Genomic DNA, 22,668 nt, shown 5'->3' with positions numbered 1-22,668 from the left:
CTGAGAAACGCCATTGCATGTGCACATTTCAAGGAAATGGTATGGAATCAGGATCATTCACATACATAACCCACAGTGACCACTGCCAACGGAGTATGGATGGGAGGCAGAGGGAGGTTGACTGGTGCCAGTCCCCCAGCCCCAGCCCTAGCCACCATTAAACATCTCATCAAATGTAGCTGCAATGAGATCTATAGCATGTTACACTAGAACAGAAATCAGTTAATCATATTACGTAACGTGGGTTTCAAGAAACTGATCACAGCTCATTAGTTTCCTATTTCCACACAAAATATTATCAACCAGATGCCATGACTAACATTTCTCCAGAATTGGAAGAAAAAAAATGGACACAGTTGACTGATTTCTCAGCTGGTTCCTTGTCTGTGCAGAGGTGAGTGAAGAGCTCCCTCTAGTGGAGTTAACATGTCTGAGAAAACACTGCTGAATGTATTTTCTCCAGCAGCATATAACCTTAGTTCTCTCAATGTGACTTTTAACACAGTTTTAGTGAGACAAACTTGAATTTAAACCCCAAATGTAAAATGGTTGAATGACATAATGGGGTGTTAGACCAGAAAAAATATCTAAAGATCTAAATTTGAGAATAAAATAGTAACATTTCACAACAAAGGCCAGCAATGCGGTCAAATTTTGCAAGAAAAAAATAAGATTAAGAGATTAAATTTTGCATTTCTTGCAATTCTAATATTATGACGTCTTAAAATATGTTTTTTGTTCTTTTTTGTCTTAGGACAAAGGACAAGAAAATTGAGTCCAATTAAAATAGTTGACTTTTTATTTTGTCAAAGAAAAAGTGATACAAAAGGACATATTGGAGTCCATTAATAATTCTGAAATTACAAACTTGTATTTTTCTTTTAACCAAGAACGTTGCAACAGATAATAAAATTTGCAAAGAAAAAAAAGTGATTGTTAAATTGCTGAATAAACCAGTTTCCCTTACACACTTTGAACAGTGACTAAATCAGGAGTCATTGGACTACGTCCACATTTGTTCTGTCAAAGCAATTTCATAGCATTAGCAGTCAGCAGAGACCTCATAGACCTTTGTGTCTTCAACACGTGGAGAAACATCTTCTTACACATTTATAGTGTTACATCATTTGGGTCAAAGGTTATATTTCATGATGAATTCAATACAGCTTATTTTCTGAATAATCTACTCATCTCCTGGGACCTGCTGGTGACTGCAGTCACCAACGACTCTTTGAACTGAAGGAGATTCAATTTCAACCAAGGTGCAAATGCTGTCTCAAACATTTTCCCAAACAAAGCTGCATTCTGTCACCACACAGCATGATCAACCCTTATTTCTCTTAATGGTTCATATTTTACACCATCAAGGCACTGTGTCGGTCCTGCAGAGAGGCAAAACGTCACACAACTATCACAAAGGTTGGCAACTTGAACAGGACAGAAAAACAAACAAACAGATTAGATAGCAGAGGATACTGGAAGCCTGGCATTAGAGAGTGGCTTATATGATGCTGTCAGTTCAAAACATTTTTCAGATGCTGATGAAATTATATGTTGGATTTTAAGATGTCCAAATATAGGTAAAGAAAAGAAAAGATGGCTGTGGTTACAAGGTTTTCACACATTCACATGAGACTCTCAGGCACCCAAAGGCGACACTTAATACAATAATAATAATAATAATACATGTACAACCTTAGAATAGCAATGTTGCCTGCAACTGCAATATCTAATAATATACACTGAAGTGACTGAGCATATGATCTGTGACCAGGTGGGGTCTCAACAATTAAGTTACACTGTCAGTCACATTGAGTCAAATATGACAAATATATTCTATTTGTGAAATTTCCCTTGAAAAAAACATGGCATCATTGGCCAATGCAAAGGTTGCACATGCACAAAAAGAAGTAGGAAAAGGTAGGAAAATATATTCTCCATAAAGGCAAACAAACAAAAAAAATTAAATTTAAATGTGCTACTAATGAGAAGCTATTTTACAAACAAAATACTTCTTTTCACCAGTGAAGGACATTAAAAACAAAGCACAACTTAAAGTAAGGGTTTGGGTATAAAGTCCCTTCCTGCCAAAAAGATCAATGACCAAATTTTGTACCTTTTTTTTCTATTAATTTTTTTTAACCTTTTTTTAAATAAATATGAAATTCGACAAAAGAAATTATTTTTTCCCCACACACAATACACACACCCGCACACACATTAAAACACTACACTTCAGGAATGCAACAACATGTTAGCTTACATAACTTAAGAACAAGAGAAAAAAACAAACATTTGATGCCGACATTTCTAACAACGAGAAGAACAACACAGGACATGTAGCAGGACAGATTTCCATCTCACATGGAGCTCATGATGTGAAAACATGTTATTGCTGCTGAGTTGAATTGAAAATCAACCAACGGAAACACAAAGGAGATGCGTGGTATGCTGTGGACATGAAGCTGATGCGACTGAAGTAGAAAATCAGGGAGGAATTGATCCTTTCAGGGCTGAGATAAGACATGCGTCCCTTTACGTGGTAAAGGGCACTGATTTAAGGCTTGAACATGAACTTCCTGAACTGATCTGATGTGCATATAGTGAAGTGAGAGTCCAACACTTCCTCACGTCGTCTTCCTGAAGTCATCACTGCTCTGCAAGGATTAGGTGTGCGTCTGTCACCCTTAATGAGACACAAACCACCGGAGTGATGATTTGAGAAATCTTGCAGTGAAGAGTGAGCGGTTTGTGAGGATCCGCTCAACGTCTCACCTGAACCCCGACTGAGGAATAATAATTAAAAAAAACTAAATAAAAATCATACTCTGTCTTTGAGCTTTTTCTAAACCTGTCAGAATCTACTGTCGACCTACACGTCCCCCTGTGAAACATCTAAAACAGACACTCTCACATTGCATCAAAAACATCGATTTCAGATTTTGCTCTGCTCCGAACACCTGAGACTAAGGCTAAACGCCTAGCTAACTAATAGAGAACCATATTCAGTATTAGTTTGAACCCGCCAGCGCAAAACTGCAGCGGCCCACCGACACCTGGTTTCCTATACACCACTTCAATTTGCTGGTTTCTGCTTTGATTATCTGTCTGACTGAGGCGCTTCTACCTCGGCTCCTGCAGACACGTCACGGTAACCCGCAACCTTATTTGAGGGAAGATGGGAGTCCACAGACTTTTATCACAGACTGTGGAACAAGTGCAAAATCTAGTCTTGGGGGCTTGGGACATTAAGACGATCCAGCTTTTCAGGATTCCAGTTTTAGACACAAACTATTTGTGAGGGAGGGGCTTTTTTCTTTTGTTTAAAACTCGTATTGATCACTATTGTGAAAAAAAGGAAAGAAATCAAGGGTGAACCTCAGAGAGGCTGCTCCGAGATGTTTCCGCAAAGCCCGAACATGACTCCGCACTAATATGAACCCTGGCTTCATTAGAGCAGCTTCAGACGGAGCCGTGTACATGCAAACTGATGAGTGTAAAGGAAACCAGCCAGATGAGTCCACCCTCCACACACACACACACCAACACCTGCACAACCCACTCAGATAAAACATCATCAATAACAATGAAAACCTCACTTAGTACAAAATATCAAAATAACATTCATATAAATAATTTAAATAGCTATGCTAAAGCTAAAGTCTTGGTCTAAAATGTTTAAATGGCCAAAGAGAAGTGCTAAGAATGTGCTGTACAATCTGGGAGAGGGGTTAAGATTTTGTACTTGGGGCAAATTTAGGGATCACAGGCAATTAATCGTATCATTTTCCTTCACCCTGACATTTAATATAACATTAAGCCTGCATGTTTTTTTTTTATGTTTTTGTTTTTTAACAAACATTTTATCCATACAATGTTGATTTCCAGGCCAACTCTCATTCTCCCTCCTCTTCGTCTAACTCTCGCCCAACACTTGCGACAGGTCGCCAAAGTCACAGTCAAACAGTTCGCTGATGCCTTCGTGGTCCTCCAGTCCAAAGTGGTAGTCGTGACTGTGAGGGGGGGACAGGTTGATGAAACCGTCCAGTGGGAGAGAGAGGCCGTCTCCGTTCAGGAAGTCCGAGGAGGAGAGGGGCGAGAGGTTAAAGTCCGACATGTCTCCGAGGCTGGAGAAGGGGTCGCCTCCCATCAGAGAATCTGTCGCGGAAAGTGAACATTTTTTTTAAAAACTACCGACATAAACAGTGGCACTCCTCTGTGTTCGGGTTTAATTAATAAACTAATGTTGATTTATCAACTGACTCTCCCCAGTAACTGATTTTTTTATTCTATTCTTTTATTTCATCACCTTCATTTTGTGTCATCATGTTTAACAGCTCTTTTTCGCAACAGACGCTGACATGTCACAACAGGAAAAGCAGACATGTTACTGAAAATGATTGATGGTTTCTGCATTCCAGTTTGTTTCCAGGTGCGCCAGTTCCAGCATTCAAGCACTGTTACGTACATTCTCACACACTGACCTGGTTTACTGGGGCACTTGAATTGAGCAAAACACTCAAGTCAAGCTGAAATGCTACATTATACAGGTTTGAGGGAGAAACCATCAAGAGAGAGTAACAATGAGGTGTAATAATCCGAGGAGAGCAGGTGTGTGCATGCATTTCATTCTGCCTGATCAAAAATGAATATAGGTTTTGCCAAAATCTAATAAAATAGTTATTTAGAGTGAGTAAATTCAAAGGATTTGATCTTAATTTGGCGGTGTTGTTGTGCAGCCGTCTGTGATTTCAACATCAGCTCCTTCACTGTGTGGATCAGTGAGTAACAGAGGGGAAGCAGTGGAGACTAACCCTGCTGACCCCCCTCCTATAATGCAGGACAAACACGTCACTCAGTGTGTGAGAGCTGCTGAGGGCTCGACAGGTGTTGAGATAACAAAAACTACTGTAACCTCTGGAGACAGATGTTGGTTTGTGCTAAAAGTTTGATACTGAACTTCCGCTACGTTTCCTTTTGACAGCTCTTAAAGGTTCAGTGTGTAATAATTGGCAAGGTTTATTGGCAAAATCTGAATATACTACCCATGAATATATTTGTGTAAGTGTATAATCACTATAAAATAAAATTTGTTTGGTTCTCGTAGCCTTATAATTCTGTAGGAAACAGCAGACATATCGTAAAATGGTTTAGACCTTCACATCGCTCCATGCTCCTGAAATATTCCCTGCCATCCCAGTTGTGGCAAACAAGTTTTTTTTTCCTCTGAGGCCACCGTCACTTTGCCGATGCAAGGGGTGAGTAGACTAGAATCTGAACGTTAGATATCACGGCACAGTTTGCTATAAAAAACAATGAGAAGGACACCAGTGCTGCTGGCCTTTCTTCTTTTTCTTTTTCTTTAAATGTTAGCTACGTAGCAACAGCAAAACTATCAACAACAAAAAAAGAAACACTGCACACTGCAGCTTTTTAATCGAAGACCTGATATAATTATGTATTTATTCATGTAATCACGTGAGCGCTCACCTGTGTAACCTCCTAACACCAGCGATGAGGGGTCTTGCTGGGATGCTGCCGTCGCCGTGGAAGACGTCGACACTGGAGATGATAACCCCGCCTCCGGGGGGGCTGTGGAGGGTTTGGCCTGTGATTGTTCAGTGGGTTGCGTGGGCGACGGGACCAGGGGGGGGTCGGAGGCGGGCTTCGAGGGACTGCCGTCTGTCATGGGGCTACAGACGCCGGAGCTGTCGTCTGGACACAGGAAGACATCGATGGGACCCCGCGTGCTCTTCAGCGACACCTGGTAACCCTGAGAGACCGAGACAAGACGCACAGATGTGTCGACGTGAAAACCTCATAACCCCAAAACAAATAAACAAGTGTTAATGAAGCTCATTTTAAGATCTGTACCTCGCTGGGCTCTGAAACTTGCATCTGGGTCTCTGGTGGAGCTCTGATCACCATCACCAGCTGGTCTGGGGAATCGAACGACTTCCTCAAGTCCTGGCAGCGCACATAGCCCAACGTGATGGACACGACAGTTAAGGAACACACAACACTCATACGAAGGCTGCTGCTAGATGTCCAGGTCGCTGACATGACGCCCTGCTCTGCTACACACTGAGCTACCAGTCAATGGGAACGCTCTTTTCCTTTTGTGTTGGATTCATTTTTAACTCCTGTGGACTGAATGACAGCCTTATGGGTCCGTGTCCTAATCCGGAGGCTGCGCCTGAAGACCACGCCAGAAAGACTAGACTGTCCCACTGCAAAAGCTCCTTCAAACGCAGCATTGTCTTCCTTCACAATCTCTCCCTGAGAACCTTTACTCACCAGTGATGGAGGCCAATATCAGACACAGATCCTGAGCATCACACCTTTAAATGTAAGAACTGAGTTTCAGCTCAGTTCAACCGTAGTGGTTGTTAAAAAACAAAGGCATTAAAAACGTAACTTTTGTGAGAAAAGGTAACATGTTGTCATGGTAACTAATCGTAAGTAATTAACTTTCATACTCTCACAGTCTGTGAGAAAAGTTAATTGCTGAGTGGGATAAAAGAGCAGACATGTGAGTTTAACTTACATGAGCTGGACAGAATCCCCGACATGTGAAACCAGAACAGTGTTCAGAGAAGGACATACCATAGTTTTTTTTTCACATCAAGACATGAAAATTGACTTAATATCAAAAGATGGCCTCTTCTTGTGATGTTATAAAAGATACTTAGATCTGCCCCCTTTAAGCGGATCAGTACCAAACTTGAATAGGTTCTTCCCTGGTCTGCGTCACATCCCTCCACCAGGTTTGGTCCAAATAGGTTTATGTACTTTTTACAGAATCCTGTTGACAAATTAAACAAACCGGCTGTGGTAGAGGACGTGGTATCTGCTCCCTGTCGAGGCTCAGGCAGTGGTGCTGAGGTGAGTTAATTAAAGCCGGGCATACACTGTACGATTTTTGAAAATCGTGTCGTTAGCACCAACACACACTGTACGAGTAAATCGTCTACGATCTACGGCCGAAGCTCACGATTGATGTACTCACACTGTACGGTCCGATCATCGAATACGACCAGAGTACTCACACTGTATGGGTGATAACCATGTGAAATCGTGCCATTGGCCCCTTAACTGTCCTGTCTAATGACAGCTGTCAATAAAGATTTATTTGAAAGCACCGACGCCCGTTTGTTTGCAGCATGTTAACAAAGGAGAAAAGGGCTGCTTTGTTGATTGCCGCGGTACAGAGCGCTGAAACTAGGGATGTGAACGTGTACACGTGACAACGTCTGCCCAAGCAAGTCAGAGCTTTTATTTCTCTCACACTGTGACCTGGAGAGATGCAGCCACATTTGAGAGGAGGATCACGCGTGTACGTGTGCATAGCCCCTTCTCCACTACACAGTACAGCGGCTCTACTCAACTTTTTAATCACCTTTTAATCACAAGTTCTTCATAGTTCCTCCTCAGCGGGGGCTGGATCGTTATTACAGCGGGTCCGTCAGCGCCGCCGTCACCAAAGCTGATCACTGCCTGCCGCTCTAATCAATGAGAGCATTTTCCACAACTCTCTTTTTTCTCTCCTTTCGTCAGCTGCACTGCGATTACGGACCACGGCGTGGTTTTCAACACAGCTGTCATTTAACTCAAGTGTCAGAATAACAGTAGTGGGAGGTGGAGGGGCGGGGGAGTCCCGGCCGGAGTCGATACAAAGTAGCAGTTTACATCCGCCCCGGAGTAATGTGTTTGTTTATCTGTTCGTGTCTTTTCAGTCTGCACAAACACCCATGTTTAGATGTTTTCTGTTTATTTGTTGTTTATTTATGACACTTTGTGCATGTGCACTGGGGGAGAAATGCTCTGGTCGGGTCGGGGCTCTGCTTCCACTGTGCAAATGCTTCCGTCGTACGACCAAAATTTCTGATATGTCAGAAATTCATCTGACCGTCCAATTGTGGTTTGGGAGTCGACAATCAGCCGTCGCTCCCCCTGTACACTGTACCAATATAGACGCACGACGAGAGGAAAATCGGGCCCGATTGTCGGCAGGTCGTGCGACTCAAAAATCGTGTCAAAATCGTACAGTGTATGCCCGGCTTAATACAGCTGTATCTGGGTGACTTATTACTCTCCTTCATTTGCAGCAGTGTGTTGGGACTCACAGACTCACACACAGAGGTGCACCAGCAGAACTGCTGTTAGAACAAGCGTGACCTGTGTTTGGAGCAGAGTGCACGGTGCCCATGTTGAGCCGTGTTATTTAACTGCGCATTCAAAATACAAAGAGCTGGTTTGGAAGCCGATACGTTGTGTGGTGTGTGTTGAGGTGAACCACAGGAAACGACGAGCTGCTACACCAACAAACAGACAGACATGGCTGGAAACATAACCTCCTTGTTGCTTCCTGGCGTTGCAACAATCACTTTTTTTCACTTTTTCCACATTTGTGACCAGCTTTCCGTCTAACAGGGCTGATCCCGGGTCAGAAGGATATTTCTTGTTCTGTGGGTCCTCGGTGAGGAGTCGGAGCTGCAGGTTGCATTTGGAAATGAGCTCATCCAGCTGCTCTTCAGCCTCCGTCAGGTTACACACCTCCCTCTGCAGCTCCTTGTGGCGGGAAACCAGCGCAGCATCAATTCGATTTCCACTGCAGGACAATACAAAAATAAATCAGAGTGGTTTATGGGAAAGAGAAAACACACAATAGGCACTTTTAAAAAGTACATCCTGCTTAATGGCTGCAATTCATGTCTTCTGATGATGTCATAGTTATTCTTAGCTGCACCAGTTTCCTCACAGTGGCATTATTGTCTGTGTGTCTGGTGACACATTTTAATATTACTTTTTTTTTTTTAACTCACAGCCACTGGATGTTGTTCTTGGACTTCTTGGAGATGAGCTGGATTCCCTCCAGGACGTTGGTTATGTCGTAGATGCGTCTCTTCTGGACGTCGAGGACCTGCGAGGCCCAGTTCAGGTCCACCACTCCGTCAGCCGACTGGGACAGCAGGCTGAGGAAGCGCTTGGTGGTCAGGTTCAGCGACGTGTCATACCGGGACTTCTCTGTGGTGGTGCGAGGAACTGGAAAGAAAAAATCTGTTTGTAACCACACTGGGTCATTTGTTCCCATATAAAGATGCAACCTTACTGGGCCCACAGAAGAAAGAAAGAAAGAAAGAAAGAAAGAAAGAAAGAAAGAAAGAAAGAAAGAAAGAAAGAAAGAAAGAAAGAAAGAAAGAAAGAAAGAAAGAAAGAAAGAAAGAAAGAGCATACCTGATAAAGTATGAATTTATCTTACACTATTGAACTGAACACAGAGGTCTGTTGGTTTGCGAGACAGTTTAACTCTGTATCATCACACATAATTAGTTTCTGGCAGGCATCCCTTTTGTCTCCATCTTTTCCTCATCCACTCTCCTTCTTTTATAAACTATGGCGATGGCAAATGGCCCAAATACAAATGTAAAAATCTATTAGAAATGCTCTTTCAGTACAAAACATCAATTCCTAGTTTGGCAAATCGAGTGGCAACAAATAGAAAATTCAGAGGCTTCCAGATTTAGAAACAGAGTTTTGAAAAGCATTCCTTCATCTCAACAGCTTTGGATTAAATTCACATTATTTGCCGCAACTTCTCAGTTTCACTACCCCTGAGACGTCCAGAGAGAATCTGAAATGAAATGTGTGTTTTGTACTAAAAGCTCTGCTCCGGTTAAATTCTGTGTGTGAAACTTCACGGTCTATTCTCTGGTGTTCTTGTAGTTACACATTATTTATCCCATTTGAAAAAGACATGAAGTGAGTTTGAGGAAGTTTATGCTGTTGAAGTACAACAGTGTCTGATGTTTTTCTGATCAGCCTCACAGACCAGAGGATCTTCTACTCCCACAAACATGATCAATAAGAGAGGAGATAATGTGGGTCACGTGCCAATACCTGATACCTGAACCGATACTATCAATCAGTTCTTTGATAATGACAAACAATCATTACCTATCTTGTCTGTGACTCCCACAAGAACCCACTCAAACTTTAAACCTTGTGCTTTGTGTATGAACCACATGACTGATCAAAGTCAATGAAGAGAAACCAAAAAATCAACAACAAGTGCTGTCATTGTTCCTTTTTTTTTGTAGAAATTAAAGACAAATCTGCTCTGTGTGTGTGTGTGTGTGTGTGTGTGTGTGTGTGTGTGTGTGTGTGTGTACCTCTGGGAGGGGCAGGTGTGGAGGGTGGTGCTTGGCCCACGGACGGTCGAGTGGTGCTGACGTACTGATGGTCACTATCCAGGTCCAACTTCCTCTTCACCTGAAGAAATACAAATGTTTGCAGAAAAGAAAGAGACTTTGTAAAAACACATTATTACAGCTACAGTATCTCACTAAAGTGAGTGCTCCACTCACATTTCAGCAGCCATTTTATTATATCTTCTCATGGGACAATACTATAGAAATTAAACTTGTATATATATACACTTTAGAGTAGTCCGAGTACAGCTTGTGTAGCAGTATAGATTTGCTATTAAATTCCGTTCTATGGGTACAATTTTCTCATACTGTCCACTGGATGTTCAACATGGCCCCTCATGGCAAAGAAGTCTATGAGAATCTGAGAAATAGACTTGTTGTTCTCTACTATAGGAAGATTAGTAACACCCTGAAACTGAGCTACAGCGCGATGGCCACGGTCATACAGTGGTTTTGCATGACGGGTTTCACATGGAACGGGCCTCGCTGGGGTCAACCAAAGAAGTCGAGTCCTTGCGCTCTGCATCATATCCAGAAGTTGGCTTCAAAAAACAGACGGATGAGTTCTGCCAGCATTGCTGCAGAGGTTGAAGAAGTAGGAGGCCAGCCTGTCGGTGCTCAGAGCATACGCCGCACACTGCATCAAGTCTGTGTATGTTCACTGTGAGGTGTACTCACTTGTGTTGCCACCCATTTAGACAATAATGGCTGTGTGGTGTATATTTTCAGTGGATAGTAAAGCTATACTGCTATACAAGATGTATACTGACTATAAGTTATATTGAACTTTCATTTCTATAGTATTGTCCCATGAGAAGATGTTGCTGAAATGTGAGGGGTGTACTACTGTACTCACTTTTGTGGCATATTGTAACTATGATGTTGATTCAGTTGTGTACTACTGTATTGAGGAGTGAATAGGAAATGCAACATTACTAATAAGGAAATCCCCTGGCGAACTTAAAGCAAAACAAAACGTCTTACAGCAACAGGTGGAGGGCCTTGTACAGCTATGCAGGCGGGAGCAGGTTCATGTAAACATTTCCACAAGACATATACTGCTGACAATAAACTCTCAGCCAACCACTTCCCATCTTACTCTTTCACTTTCTTTTACATCTGTCTCCCTCCCTCCCTCCCTCCCTCCTCTCACCGGAGGTCTTCCCAGAGCCGGTCTCCTCTTGTCCTGGAGCCCCACGTCAGCGGGGCCCTGGGGCGTGGCAAACAGCAGGATTTCCCCTGTGCTGGTGGGGGCGACTGCCGGGTGGAGTCCCTCATTGCTGGGGCTGGTGATGATCACTATCTGGTGGTCCTGGCCCAGGTCAATACTCCCAGAGTTCAGCAGGGTCTCAAAGTCGGCCAACAGGTCCTCCGATGTCTGGCCTGTTATGAGAGTCTCTGACATTGCAGTGTGTCACTGAGTGACCCTTCACTTGACTTGAGGGCCGCTGGGGTCACAAACTACGTGGCTGTGTTTTGACTGAGGCTCAGCACCAACTTGCATTGGCTGTACCGAGTGAATTTAAACAGCAATGCTGAAACCTCCTGAAAGTTTTCCTGCAGGTGCTCAGAGGCAGCCCAAACATCTCTATATGAAATATATGTCCCTCCCTATTGTCCCTGTTGACTGTCTATACAGAAGCTACTACACACGTATAACTTTAAAGTGTTAAGTATGGCAATACGCGACGAGCTAAATCAATTACAGAGTTATGGTGACGGGGTGTTCAGCCAAACAGGATATTTGGCAAATAAAATAATACAGCTAAATGCATACCAAGTGTGCGCCTCGAGGCTCGTCCGCTGATATGGTATCAGGCATACATTGACCGTGCGGGTAGTAAACGGTGGAGGTTAGCGAGCTAGCAAAGGGAGCAGGCTAATCTTTTGTTTTCATCTCTCCTGTCAGTACAGTAGAGCCGCGAGGCCTGGCCACACTGCCCTCAACACAGCTACCGACCCTGCTAACGAGCTAGCTCCTGTCCTGACGACACACACTGACACAAGTTCACAAACAACCCGGTGAAGCCGATGAATTAGCTCTTGCCGGGTATAAAATTGTGTTATTTCTTCTCACGGTCGAGACGGAGCTAAGTTTAAAAGCTATTAAAACTTTATAGCAGCTTTCCAGAAGTAAGCTATCGAGACTAAATGTCGACTGTGTAAAACGCATCGCCGTATTTCGACAGCATCTTTGAGACCACACGGACGAGGGCGACACTATTTCGGCGGATAATACATGGAAAACGTTACATGTAAAAATATATGGCAGATTAGCATGCTAGCTAAGTTATTAGCCGCAGTTCTTCAACCCCCTCGTTTTGTTGGGCACGCAGGAAGCAGTCCGACAAAACTGGAAATAAAAGGAATAAAGCGGTGAAATACACACGCATCCTTCACAACAGGGGTCGCGGGTCCTTCCCTTGTCCGCACCGGGAGCGGTCCGTACATGAAAGCGCTGTCCCGACCCCGTTATCGGCTGTTATTGTTGTTATTGTCCCAGCTGATCTACATCTAAACAAGGCTTGGACGGTTTTCGCGCGAAATCTTTTTTGCCGCGAAACGGGCACGTGCGCCTATCGGAGGGTTCTCATTGGTCAAACGGCTGCTCATTATGCAGAGCGGGACTGGCGCTCTCCGATTGGTGCAAACGGGTGTCAGTCAGTTTGTCGAATGCAGATCCTTCGATTCGAAGGTGCGTTCAAGTTCCACGGAAAGAAATCAAACGCACTCTTCACGCTTTCGTTTTGTAATCAGGACAAGCAAAATAACATGGGGTTGATTGATTAATTGAGACTATTCTGAAATATAAACTAGAGTGCCTGACATTGCTGTAGCGAGAATAAAACTATATTGAGTTGTATGGTTAGTTGATCTGTCTTTATACTTACATGGTCATTGAAGCAACGAACTTCAACTTTTCTAAAGAAACGAGCCGTGTCCGACCATATGACGTACATTTTATTGCCCCGACAATGTAGCCTGAACATTATTTGGACAAATGTTTGCCTCCAGCTTCCTAGTTAAAGGTTTCCATCGTGTTTTTAAGTCAATGAGTGGAGCGAACCTCAACAGACAGCCCTTGCTAATCGAGCGCCTACCGCGCAGCTGGAGAGCGACAAGATGGCGCAGGCAATATTTGAAGTGCTTGAAGGTATGGATATTTTGGTAATAACCGCGTTATTACAAGTCAAATGAAACACAAATGTGTATTTTAAACAACGTCTATATGCCGGGCCATTTCGATGTCCGGAAAACTCAATATACATCTATGCAATGTGTATATTCTCCTAATAACAATCAAAACATCCCCCAGAAGACAGGGTGACCATGACTGTAAACAAACAAGCAGATTGATTATTGACTATACTTTATGCACAGATTATGACTTTAACTTATTCTCATCTATTGGAGTCAGGCAGCAAAATAATGTGGGCCTCGTCCTGCTGTTTACACTGCACGTTACATGTTTGCAGCAGGCCATTTTGATCAAAACCAATAATGATTCATAGTGTGCCTTTTTTGGTGAAGTTATAGCAACCTGATACAGATTACCTAAACGTGTAACCACCTTTTAATGTCCTGAGGTATTCTACATTGAATTTAACCACATTTTTCTGCACATAGCTGCATGTAAGTGGGGCTGCAGTGGCTGAAGATAACTCCTCATGCAGCTGATTGTAAAAGCCTACTGTGTGTTTTTCTATTTACTGAGTAATTAAAAGGCCAATGCATAGATTAGTCATCTCTTAAAGTTTCCTTCAACAAAATACAATTTGTCTATAACACTGAAACTACAATAATATTGTCAAAATTCAGTGTATATGCCCACTAAATAAATACCTATTATGTTTGTCCACCCTCTTCTTCTTCTTCCTCTGTAGGGATGGACAACCAGACAGTGTTGGCGGTCCAGTCTCTGCTGGACGGCCAAGGTGGAGTTCCAGACCCAAACAACCAGAATGTCTCTGGCACGGCCGCTATCCAGTCTATGGGTATGTACAACAAACATAGTATGTGACTGCAAGATGATTGCAATGCAAACAGAGGGAAAGAGCCACAAAATGGTGGTTAAAGTAGGCTCATGAAGGAAAACTACCCAGTTTCGGTTTGTGAAAACTATGACACGAGGTTTGGACACACATCCTTTCTTTTCCATCTTAGTTCCTTCGGACGATCCTGGAGAACATATGTGACAAAAGACATTAAGATATTAGTTTTGAAAACTTCCCCTATTTATCAATTATCCATTAAAATCTCAGACTATTAGTGTTAAAAGTGTGAGCAGAGGTCATGTCTTGACTCAAAATTACAGGTCACATTGCTACTCAATACTAGTTACTGTGTGTTTGTGCACCACACTTCTTATCCCAGCCCTTGCCTGTGATGGTGCAGCCATGGATGTGTTTACTGCTCATGGCCAAAAACCTTTGTCGCTGCAGCACTTCTGACTGCAGCGTACAGCAGTGTAGGTGCGTTGACCCCTTTCTCCAACGGCCTCAAAGCTCCATGTTTGTCTTTCCCGCAGACGACGAGGACGTCTTCCTCTGTGGGAAGTGTAAAAAACAGTTCAACTCTTTGCCAGCCTTCATGACACACAAGAGGGAGCAGTGCCAGTCTAGCGCCCCCTCCCTTTCCACAGTGTCCTTGGCCTCAACTAACGTCTACACACCCGTCCCCTCTATCAGCTCCGTACCACAGACTCCTGCCAACAGACAGGTGAGGATACAGATGTTGTTTTACAAGAGGATTTGGGTTAGTTAGGGACCATCATACAGTTTTGTACATAAGCCAGTAATAAAAGACGATACACATTTATTGTGAGGCTTTAACCTATGGGTTCAAATAATAAACAGACAACAAAGATTAATTAAAATAAAATTTAAAGAAACTATAAATACATTTTGGAAATATTTTGTAATTTGAGGGTTAGGGTTAGGGCTAACAGCAATGATTAATAGTTTTTGACAATAGTATTTAGCCAATTGTTAAGGATTATAATTTCTTTTGACACAATCATGTTCTGTTTTAACACAACAACAAGTTATACTTATGTTATACTTCATGGACCTGTGTCTGAAATAAAGTTTATATATATTTGTCTTTTTACCAGGTGTCCACCTACATCACAGTCCCCCCCTCCCCTCTCACACACACTCTGGTCCAAGGCAACGTGCTGGTCAGTGACGACGTTCTCATGTCGGCCATCTCGGCCTTCACCTCCATCGACCAGCCCATGGCTGCCATGCAGACGCCCATACAGGTGAAGCAGATATAAACAGAATGTGATACGGCTGTGTAAGAGTCAAATTCACCAAAAAATAATGATCAAATCGGTTTTTATTTTGTGTTGCAGAGTAACCTGAGTATGCACACAGCAGGCGTATCTTACCTTCAACACCATCACCACCACCACCACCATCATCACCATCATCAACAGCAACAGTCTCAGTCCACCCACCCGCTGCCCTCCAGCCAAACGGCAGCCCACCCCCTGCCGGCCGCACAGCCCACCCAGCAGCCGCTCTCTTCCCAAGTGCCAGCGAGCCACAGCAACTCAGTGGTGCAGGTGTACAGCACGATGCCCCACATGGCTGGAGGAGGCGGAGGCGGCGGCGGCGGTGGTGGTGGTGGTGGTGCAGAGATCCACACTCTGGGTCTGCAGCCTTTCCATCCTGTGCAGGTGAGTAAGGTTTTGCTGCTTGGTTACGATATCAAGGTGCATCATTTAACTCCAAGGTTTTTTGCTGTTGCACATGAAAAAAAGTGTAAAAACTTGGTGGCCAGGTGGTCAAGTACATGTGATCCATGCAAGACTCTGTGTCTCTCAGGTTCCCAGTCAGTGTGTGGAGAGCCAGTCGTTCACCACCCCTCCTGTCTACAGCCCCGGGAGGCAGGGCACCAAAACAAAGACCTGCAGCATCACCACCAACCTGACGGAGCTGGGAGATTTTGAAAAGGTCATCATTCCCAAACGTCCGAGGAGCAATAAGAAGAGCCCCGACGGAGCCACAGGTCTGTGAGAAAAAAGATGAAAGAGCATTGTTCTACTGATTCCTCAAGGTTAAACTTGTATTTGACCAATTTAACATTTTAAATTCCCTGCTTCCTTCTGTAGATCCATTCAAAATAAAAATGTTGGAATAGGTTTTAAAGACATACACACTGTGACTGCAGTTATAAATACATTATTAATATTCAAACCTTTATTTATTCTCAAAATGGACATTGAGGTTTTGCCCTCATTTACAATGTCATAAACATCATAAACAGTATTCAAATCAAAAGCACATATAAAAAGCATTAGCATGATTAGGACGAAACACAATTGCAAAAGATCAAATTAAAAAAAAAAAGGAAAAACATGAACAATATGATGATGTTCAGAGGATAAATAATCATCCACTATATTTCTCTCCCCAGCAGAGCAGCTGAAAGGAAAAGGTCCGAAGCTGAAGTGTAATTTCTGCGACAAAATCTTCTCAAAGAACTTTGACCTCCAGCAGCACATCAGAAGGTGAGTGATGTGTCGGCGCAAAAAAACTGTACGCCAATCAAAAACAGAAAGTGACTCAGATTAGTTCCACTCAGGACTTATTGACTTCTTAAATATTTTCCCGTCACAGCCACACGGGAGAGAAACCGTTTCAGTGCATCGTCTGCGGCCGAGCCTTCGCCCAGAAGTCCAACGTGAAGAAACACATGCAGACGCACAAGGTTCACACAACCAGACACAGTTTCTTTAACCAAATGTTGCACCACTGAACATGGATCAATTGAATATAACGCCATGATATACAATACAACAACTGTCTCTATCTTAAAGGTTTGGCCTATGGGTGTGGCCAGCACAGTGTCAAGATTACCAGTCACAGTAAAGGTGGTGCCGGTGTCGGCCAATGAGGAGGAGGGAGGCGGGACTCAACAGCAGCAGCAGCAGCAGCAGCAGCATCAAGGCGAACAGGAGGAAGAGGGGCCTCAGCAGCAGACCAATCAAACACAAGCAGAGGAAGCAGCAGCTCAGACAGGTAACGTCTGTTATACTGTTGTGTGCTCATTGTTTCCTGCCACAAGTGCAACGGTCTGCCAAAGAAATCACCATCAGCATCATCAGCAGAGGTTGCTAATGTTCACTGATCCAGCGGCAGGTTTATCGCTCCTTATGTTCTCACGGTTAATATGTTGATTGATTCCAGAAGCCTCCGGGGATTTGGAGGAGAACTCGACCGAGGCTCGGGCCGATCCGGAGCGAGGCCAGGGGGCGGAAGCGGCGCAGAACGGACACCCTCAGGCGCAGGCGCAGTCCAACCAGAGCCAACAGACGAAACAGATTGTGGTGATCGACAGCTCCTACCAGTGCCAGTTCTGCGCCAGCAAGTTCAAGACCTACTTCCAGCTCAAGTCCCACCTGACGCAGCACAAAGGGGAGCAGGTGAGCACATGCAGGGGAGGCAGAGTCGCTCACTCATTTATTAGCTTTCTGAAGTTCCTGTCAGGTATCTGCAAAGTGTGATTGATTCCCATAAATTTATAGCAGGGGTTTGCACTAGGTAATAGTGGGGAATTCACACTATATGAAACAAATGGCTTTGAGCTATAGGCTGAGCTTGAGCCTACCCTGGTGCGAGAGGGGGAGCTCATCATGTAATGTCAGATCACACCCGTGTCCTTCTGGGGTCTCTGTATGCTGGGTGCGTTGGGGTGCAGATGAGTGATGGGTGAGTTCTCATCTCAACAGTAGAGCCAGCTGAGCTCAACACCCATCACTACCTATTTCACATTGTTAAATTATAAATTGTAACATTAAGTGTTTGTATATTATATTATTACACAGAACGGTAAGAATTATTTTATAATCACATTTCATATCATATTTGCATCTTTTTCTTTTAGGTCATAGGGCTTGTATTTTTTTATTTTGCATTATAACATTGTAAGAATTTCATAAATACTGCCTTTAAAAACAAAGGTTTACAAAGTGCTATGACATTAGAAAAAACAACACACAAAAGACCATGAGAACATTAAAAAACCAACAATAGTGAACAACATAAACTGTGCCCAAGAAAAGACAAAACAGTGAATACTCACACTCACATCACATTCTTTTACTATGTATGTATCAATAATTGTTGTCATTCACATCCACATTTGCTTTTGTTATGCAAAGTTACTAATAAAAAAAGAAAAAAGACAGGTTACATAATTATCCTATTAGACATAGTGACTAGGATAAAACAAGCCAACAACACTGGACTCCCTGTCTGCCTCCCTACAGGTTTATAAGTGTGTGCTGAAGTCGTGCTCACAGACTTTCCAGAAGCTGGATCAGTTTCTGGAGCACATCAGGACTCACCAGGAGCAGCTGACCTACCGCTGCCACCTCTGCAGCAAAGTGTTCCCCTCCCTCTTCGAACTGGGAGTCCACCAGTACTCCCACTGCTTCTGCCCACAGCAGAACACACGCAAGGAGACCACCGTCTACAGGTCAGTTCGCTACAGCCCATCATGACATATCAATTACAGCAGAACACAGAGAAGCAATACTTTTTTTTTTTAAAGCCTCACTTTTTTTTCTTTTTCAGGTGTGTGAAATGTCAAAGTCGATATTCCACCCAAGAGGCTCTGGAACAGCATCTACTCACTGCCTCGCACAACTTCCCCTGCCCGCACTGCCAAAAGGTGCAGCAGCACACACACACACACACACAAACCAACAACAACAACAACAACAACAATAGACAGCCGCTATTTGTGGTTAAAATATCTGACTGCTGCACAAATAGCGGCTGTCTATTGTTGTTGTTGTTGCTGTTGTTTTTTAATCTTCTGAAAGAGACCTATTGTGTGTAATTAACACGTTCATTCTGTTTGTTTCAGGTTTTCCCGTGTGAAAGGTATTTCCGACGCCACCTCCCCACTCATGGCACTGGAGGGAGGTTCAAGTGTCAGATCTGTAAGAAGGCCTTCAAGACAGAGCACTACCTCAAACTCCACACACGGATCCACTCAGGTCTGAAAATATTTCATGTGCAGGAGAAACTTCATTTAATGTGCAGATGTGCATTTCTTAGTTATTTTTGCTAAGTCAAGAACAGAGGTGTCGATATTGTTGCTGTCACATTGCTGTTGATGATGTCTGTACACACTGCACACTCTGTTATGCTCTAATAGACAGAAATGCCAATAATAACATAATAGTACTGATAATAATAATGTAGTGGAATCATCACTTCCAGGTGAGAAGCCGTACAAATGCCCCCTCTGTGAGGCGACGTTCAACAGGAAGGACAAAGTGAAGCGTCACATGCTGATCCATGAACCTTTTAAGAAATACAAGTGCCCCTTCAGGTGAGGATCCTCGACAGGAAAAGCCTTTCTTTTGTTATCTTTCATTTTGATTATTTCCTGTCGAACTGTCTCACTGTATTTTTCCATTTAATTTCATGCTAACTCTTGTGTTTTCCTAATAGGACACACGTCGGCTGCACAAAAGAATTCAACAGACCAGACAAACTCAAAGCTCATATTCTGTCACACTCTGGTGAGTCAGTGGTGTTTGTTTTTGCATGAAAAAAGACAAAACAATGAGCGAGATATAACTAAGGAACCAATCACGTCAACTTTTAGGGTGACCATGGGTGTGGCCTCTCAGTCCACAAAATGCGAGTTAGCATTAGACATAACATAAGACATAAGACTCTTTATTGATCCCACATGTGGGAAATTCTCTTGTAACAGTAGTAACAGTGGGGGTGGTCATGAAGAACAAGTAAAAGTATGGCTTGTATGAGTAATTTGAACAAGGTAAAAATAAACAAGAATAAATTATGCAGGAAAAAAAACAACTTTATATATAAGTACAACTGGGTGAGGTAACGGAGTGTAATGGAGAAAGTGGCTTATGCAAAACCGCTAACACTGTGTAGCGGACACTTTGGTGTTGCACAACATACATACAATCCAGTGCTAGCAATATAAATAACAGTAGGAAAACAACATCAATTTCCAACTCAATAAAAGTTAAGACAATAAAAACAATCACCAAAAAAAAAAGGGTAAAACAAGGTCAAATGCAAATAAAATCTATACTAATAACAGGATTCACTTTAATGTTCAGAACAGACACAAAAGGAGTGCTTGGTAGAACAACATCACGTTGCATCCAGCTCACCATGGAATGAAGAATGCTGTTGGTTAAAAAATTGTAAGATTAAAAACTGATTGTTGTGAACTGGGCTGTCCTGCAGGTATCAAACCCTACAAGTGTCTGTTCTGCCAGAAGGCGTTCAGCCGGCGGGCTCACATGCTGGAGCATCAGCAGTCCCACACTGATAACTACCGCTTCAGATGCTCCACCTGCAACAAGGGCTTCACCAGGCAGAGCTACTACAGAGACCACAAATGCCCTGTGGCGGGGAACCGGACAGGAGGCGAAGGAGGCGTCAGGGAGGTGGAGGAGGAGGAGGAGGAGGAGGAAGAGGAGGAAGAGGAGGAGGAGGAGGAGATCGCCGGAGTGATGATGGGGCGGGAGAAGGATGGAGAGGAGGAAGATAGGAGGAGCAGGTTCATGACAAGAGAAGCAAAAAGGACAGGGACAGCAGGAGGTGACGGAGAGGAGGAGGAGGAGGAGGAGGATGAAGGCTCAAAGGGAAGCCATGAGCAGATGGAAAGACATGAGGAGGAGGAGGAAGAGGAGGAGAAGGGAGAGGGGAGGAGGATCGATGAAGGCTGTCAGGCTGCAATGTCCATCACCACCATCGCAGAGCAGACAGACAGAGAGGAGGAGGAGGAGGAGGAGGAGGAGGAGGAGGAAGACGAGGAGGAAGAGGAGGAAGACGAAGGGGTGGAACATGGCGACGATGCGCTGGAGCAGATTCAGAGCAACGACCAAAACTGTTTGCGGCAGCCATGTTTGTAGTTTTAAGCATCATCTTTGTGGGAGTGTTTCCTGGACATGGACCAATGAGCCATCATTTAAAAGAAGAACAATCAGAGTCTGGGGAATGAGTTCATCATTTGTTTTAAATTAAAACGCTATTTAAATGACATGCTACATTTTTGTGACTGTAAACGAGAGTGAGCTGTAGGATGTTACCTGGAACATCTGTTCGGCCAAGAAAAACAGGGAATCATCTTCATGTTCTGAAGTACAGTATTTTTGTGCAATCTAAAGGATCAGTGTGCAAGATTTAGGAGGATCTAAAAGAACATGAATGAATGAATTGATGGAAGTTTTCAATACTTTATAATCACCTGAAATTAAGAGTCTTTGTGTTTTAATTAGCTTACAATAAGCTCTTCATATCTCCAGAGGGGGTGGGTCCTCTTCCACTGAGCCCACAATGTTGCACTGCCATGTTTCTACAGTAGCCCACAATGGACAAACTCTTAGCCTTCGATGTTTTTACATTGCCTGAAGGCCACTGCAGGATCTCTGTACTGAGAGGGTTGTTCTGCAGGTTCACCATTAGATGGCACTAAATCCTACACACTGATCCTTAAAACCCTGGCGGTCAAAAGCAACATTCTTTTGAATTTTATGTAGCAAAAAGTAAATTATTATAAATGTATGTGTATCGGAGAAGATTTGTGTCCATATAGATGTCAGTAAAATTTCACCCTCTGACACTTTACCTGTTTGTGTGTGATCAGTTTCCTGCTCAGGTGTTGTTGGCATCCTAAATATGACAGGTCAGCACACTGCAAAGAGACAAACATGCTGCAAAACAACACAAGCAGGTAAACCAATGCCAAACTCAGTCCTACAACACCACAGAAGTGAATTCACTAGAGACCACCTACTTGGGCCACCCAGGAAGAACTACATCCAAATCTGCTGATCAAACATTGTAATTTAAACCTAGATGTATCATATTACAAGGAGGTTATTTCAAAAACTTGTTTTGATTATTGAGATGCGTAGTGATATTGCTCATGAGAAATAGGTGAAACTGTCCCCGTCCCAGATGCCTTCAAAAAACCCCAAAAATGTGCTTTATTTTTGGATCTACAGAAGGTTTTATTTACTATATTTATTTAAATATTTTTATATTTCTTGGTGTACTTGTTTGTTGACATTACACATTGTTTATTTCTCTCCAAAACTACAAGCTTTCTATCAAAACTTCAAAATCTTATTCCATGTTTTCATAAAGCTTTTATTGTTACTGTGTGTCTGTATGTGGCTTTGGGCCGTTAACAGACTTTTTTTCTTCATCAATCAGAGATTTTAACTGGCTCATTACTATTGATTTTATTTACTTCAGTCATTATGTGACCAATCAATATAATGAAAATCTAAAAGACATCATATACACTCATTTATAGATGAGAAACCTGGGGGTCTGGGACTAAAACATAACACACAATTGCCAACACACACCACACACAGATTTTTGATTTAATTTATTAAGGTGACAATTTTTTTTATCTATATTACACATCTTTCATGTAC

At 43.0% G+C, this 22,668-nt stretch overlaps 2 protein-coding genes across 5 annotated transcripts; one reads left to right on the top strand and one right to left on the bottom strand.

Moving 5' to 3' along the window:
- Positions 1–2,151: 2,151 nt before the first annotated feature.
- Positions 2,152–12,760, bottom strand: e2f1 (E2F transcription factor 1). Its single transcript, XM_085781189.1, has 7 exons — positions 11,365–12,760; positions 10,173–10,272; positions 8,826–9,045; positions 8,459–8,611; positions 5,875–5,989; positions 5,491–5,773; positions 2,152–4,158 (listed from the first exon to the last, which is right to left on the bottom strand). Exons 1-7 carry the CDS (start codon positions 11,614–11,616, stop codon positions 3,917–3,919), a joined length of 1,365 nt encoding a protein of 454 aa, XP_085637315.1. The 5' UTR covers positions 11,617–12,760; the 3' UTR covers positions 2,152–3,916.
- Positions 12,761–13,234: 474 nt separating this feature from the next.
- On the top strand, positions 13,235–21,402 carry znf341 (zinc finger protein 341). Of its 4 annotated transcripts, none has more exons than XM_085781187.1 (17): positions 13,235–13,365; positions 14,096–14,206; positions 14,740–14,930; positions 15,325–15,474; positions 15,568–15,894; positions 16,043–16,226; positions 16,638–16,728; positions 16,838–16,928; positions 17,038–17,239; positions 17,408–17,643; positions 18,490–18,698; positions 18,797–18,893; positions 19,092–19,224; positions 19,451–19,562; positions 19,685–19,755; positions 20,462–20,664; positions 20,704–21,402. In XM_085781187.1, the coding sequence occupies exons 1-17, from the start codon at positions 13,335–13,337 to the stop codon at positions 21,130–21,132; spliced, it is 2,868 nt and encodes a 955-aa protein (XP_085637313.1). In that variant the 5' UTR covers positions 13,235–13,334; the 3' UTR covers positions 21,133–21,402. The 4 variants fall into 4 exon arrangements, with proteins under 4 accessions (XP_085637313.1, XP_085637314.1, XP_085637312.1 ...); XM_085781188.1 differs by having other exon boundaries at positions 16,635–16,728; positions 20,462–20,655; positions 20,707–21,401; XM_085781186.1 differs by having other exon boundaries at positions 16,635–16,728; positions 20,704–21,401.
- Positions 21,403–22,668: the final 1,266 nt, after the last annotated feature.

This window comes from Trachurus japonicus, chromosome 7 (assembly GCF_045865225.1).
Source record: "Trachurus japonicus isolate A0001 chromosome 7, Traja_1.0".
NCBI lineage: Eukaryota > Metazoa > Chordata > Actinopteri > Carangiformes > Carangidae > Trachurus > Trachurus japonicus.
This window is presented reverse-complemented; position numbering and strand designations above follow the sequence as displayed.

Coding starts and splice junctions, on each gene's coding strand:
- e2f1 (XM_085781189.1), bottom strand. CDS start 11,616: ATGTCAGAGACTCTCATAACAGGCCAGACATCGGAGGACCTGTTGGCC. Junction 10,273..11,364: donor CGGCTCTGGGAAGACCTCCG/GTGAGAGGAGGG, acceptor GTATTTCTTCAG/GTGAAGAGGAAGTTGGACCT. Junction 8,612..8,825: donor AAGAACAACATCCAGTGGCT/GTGAGTTAAAAA, acceptor ATTGTCCTGCAG/TGGAAATCGAATTGATGCTG.
- znf341 (XM_085781185.1), top strand. CDS start 13,335: ATGGCGCAGGCAATATTTGAAGTGCTTGAAG. Junction 15,895..16,042: donor AGCCTTTCCATCCTGTGCAG/GTGAGTAAGGTT, acceptor TGTGTCTCTCAG/GTTCCCAGTCAGTGTGTGGA. Junction 16,227..16,634: donor GAGCCCCGACGGAGCCACAG/GTCTGTGAGAAA, acceptor TTCTCTCCCCAG/CAGAGCAGCTGAAAGGAAAA.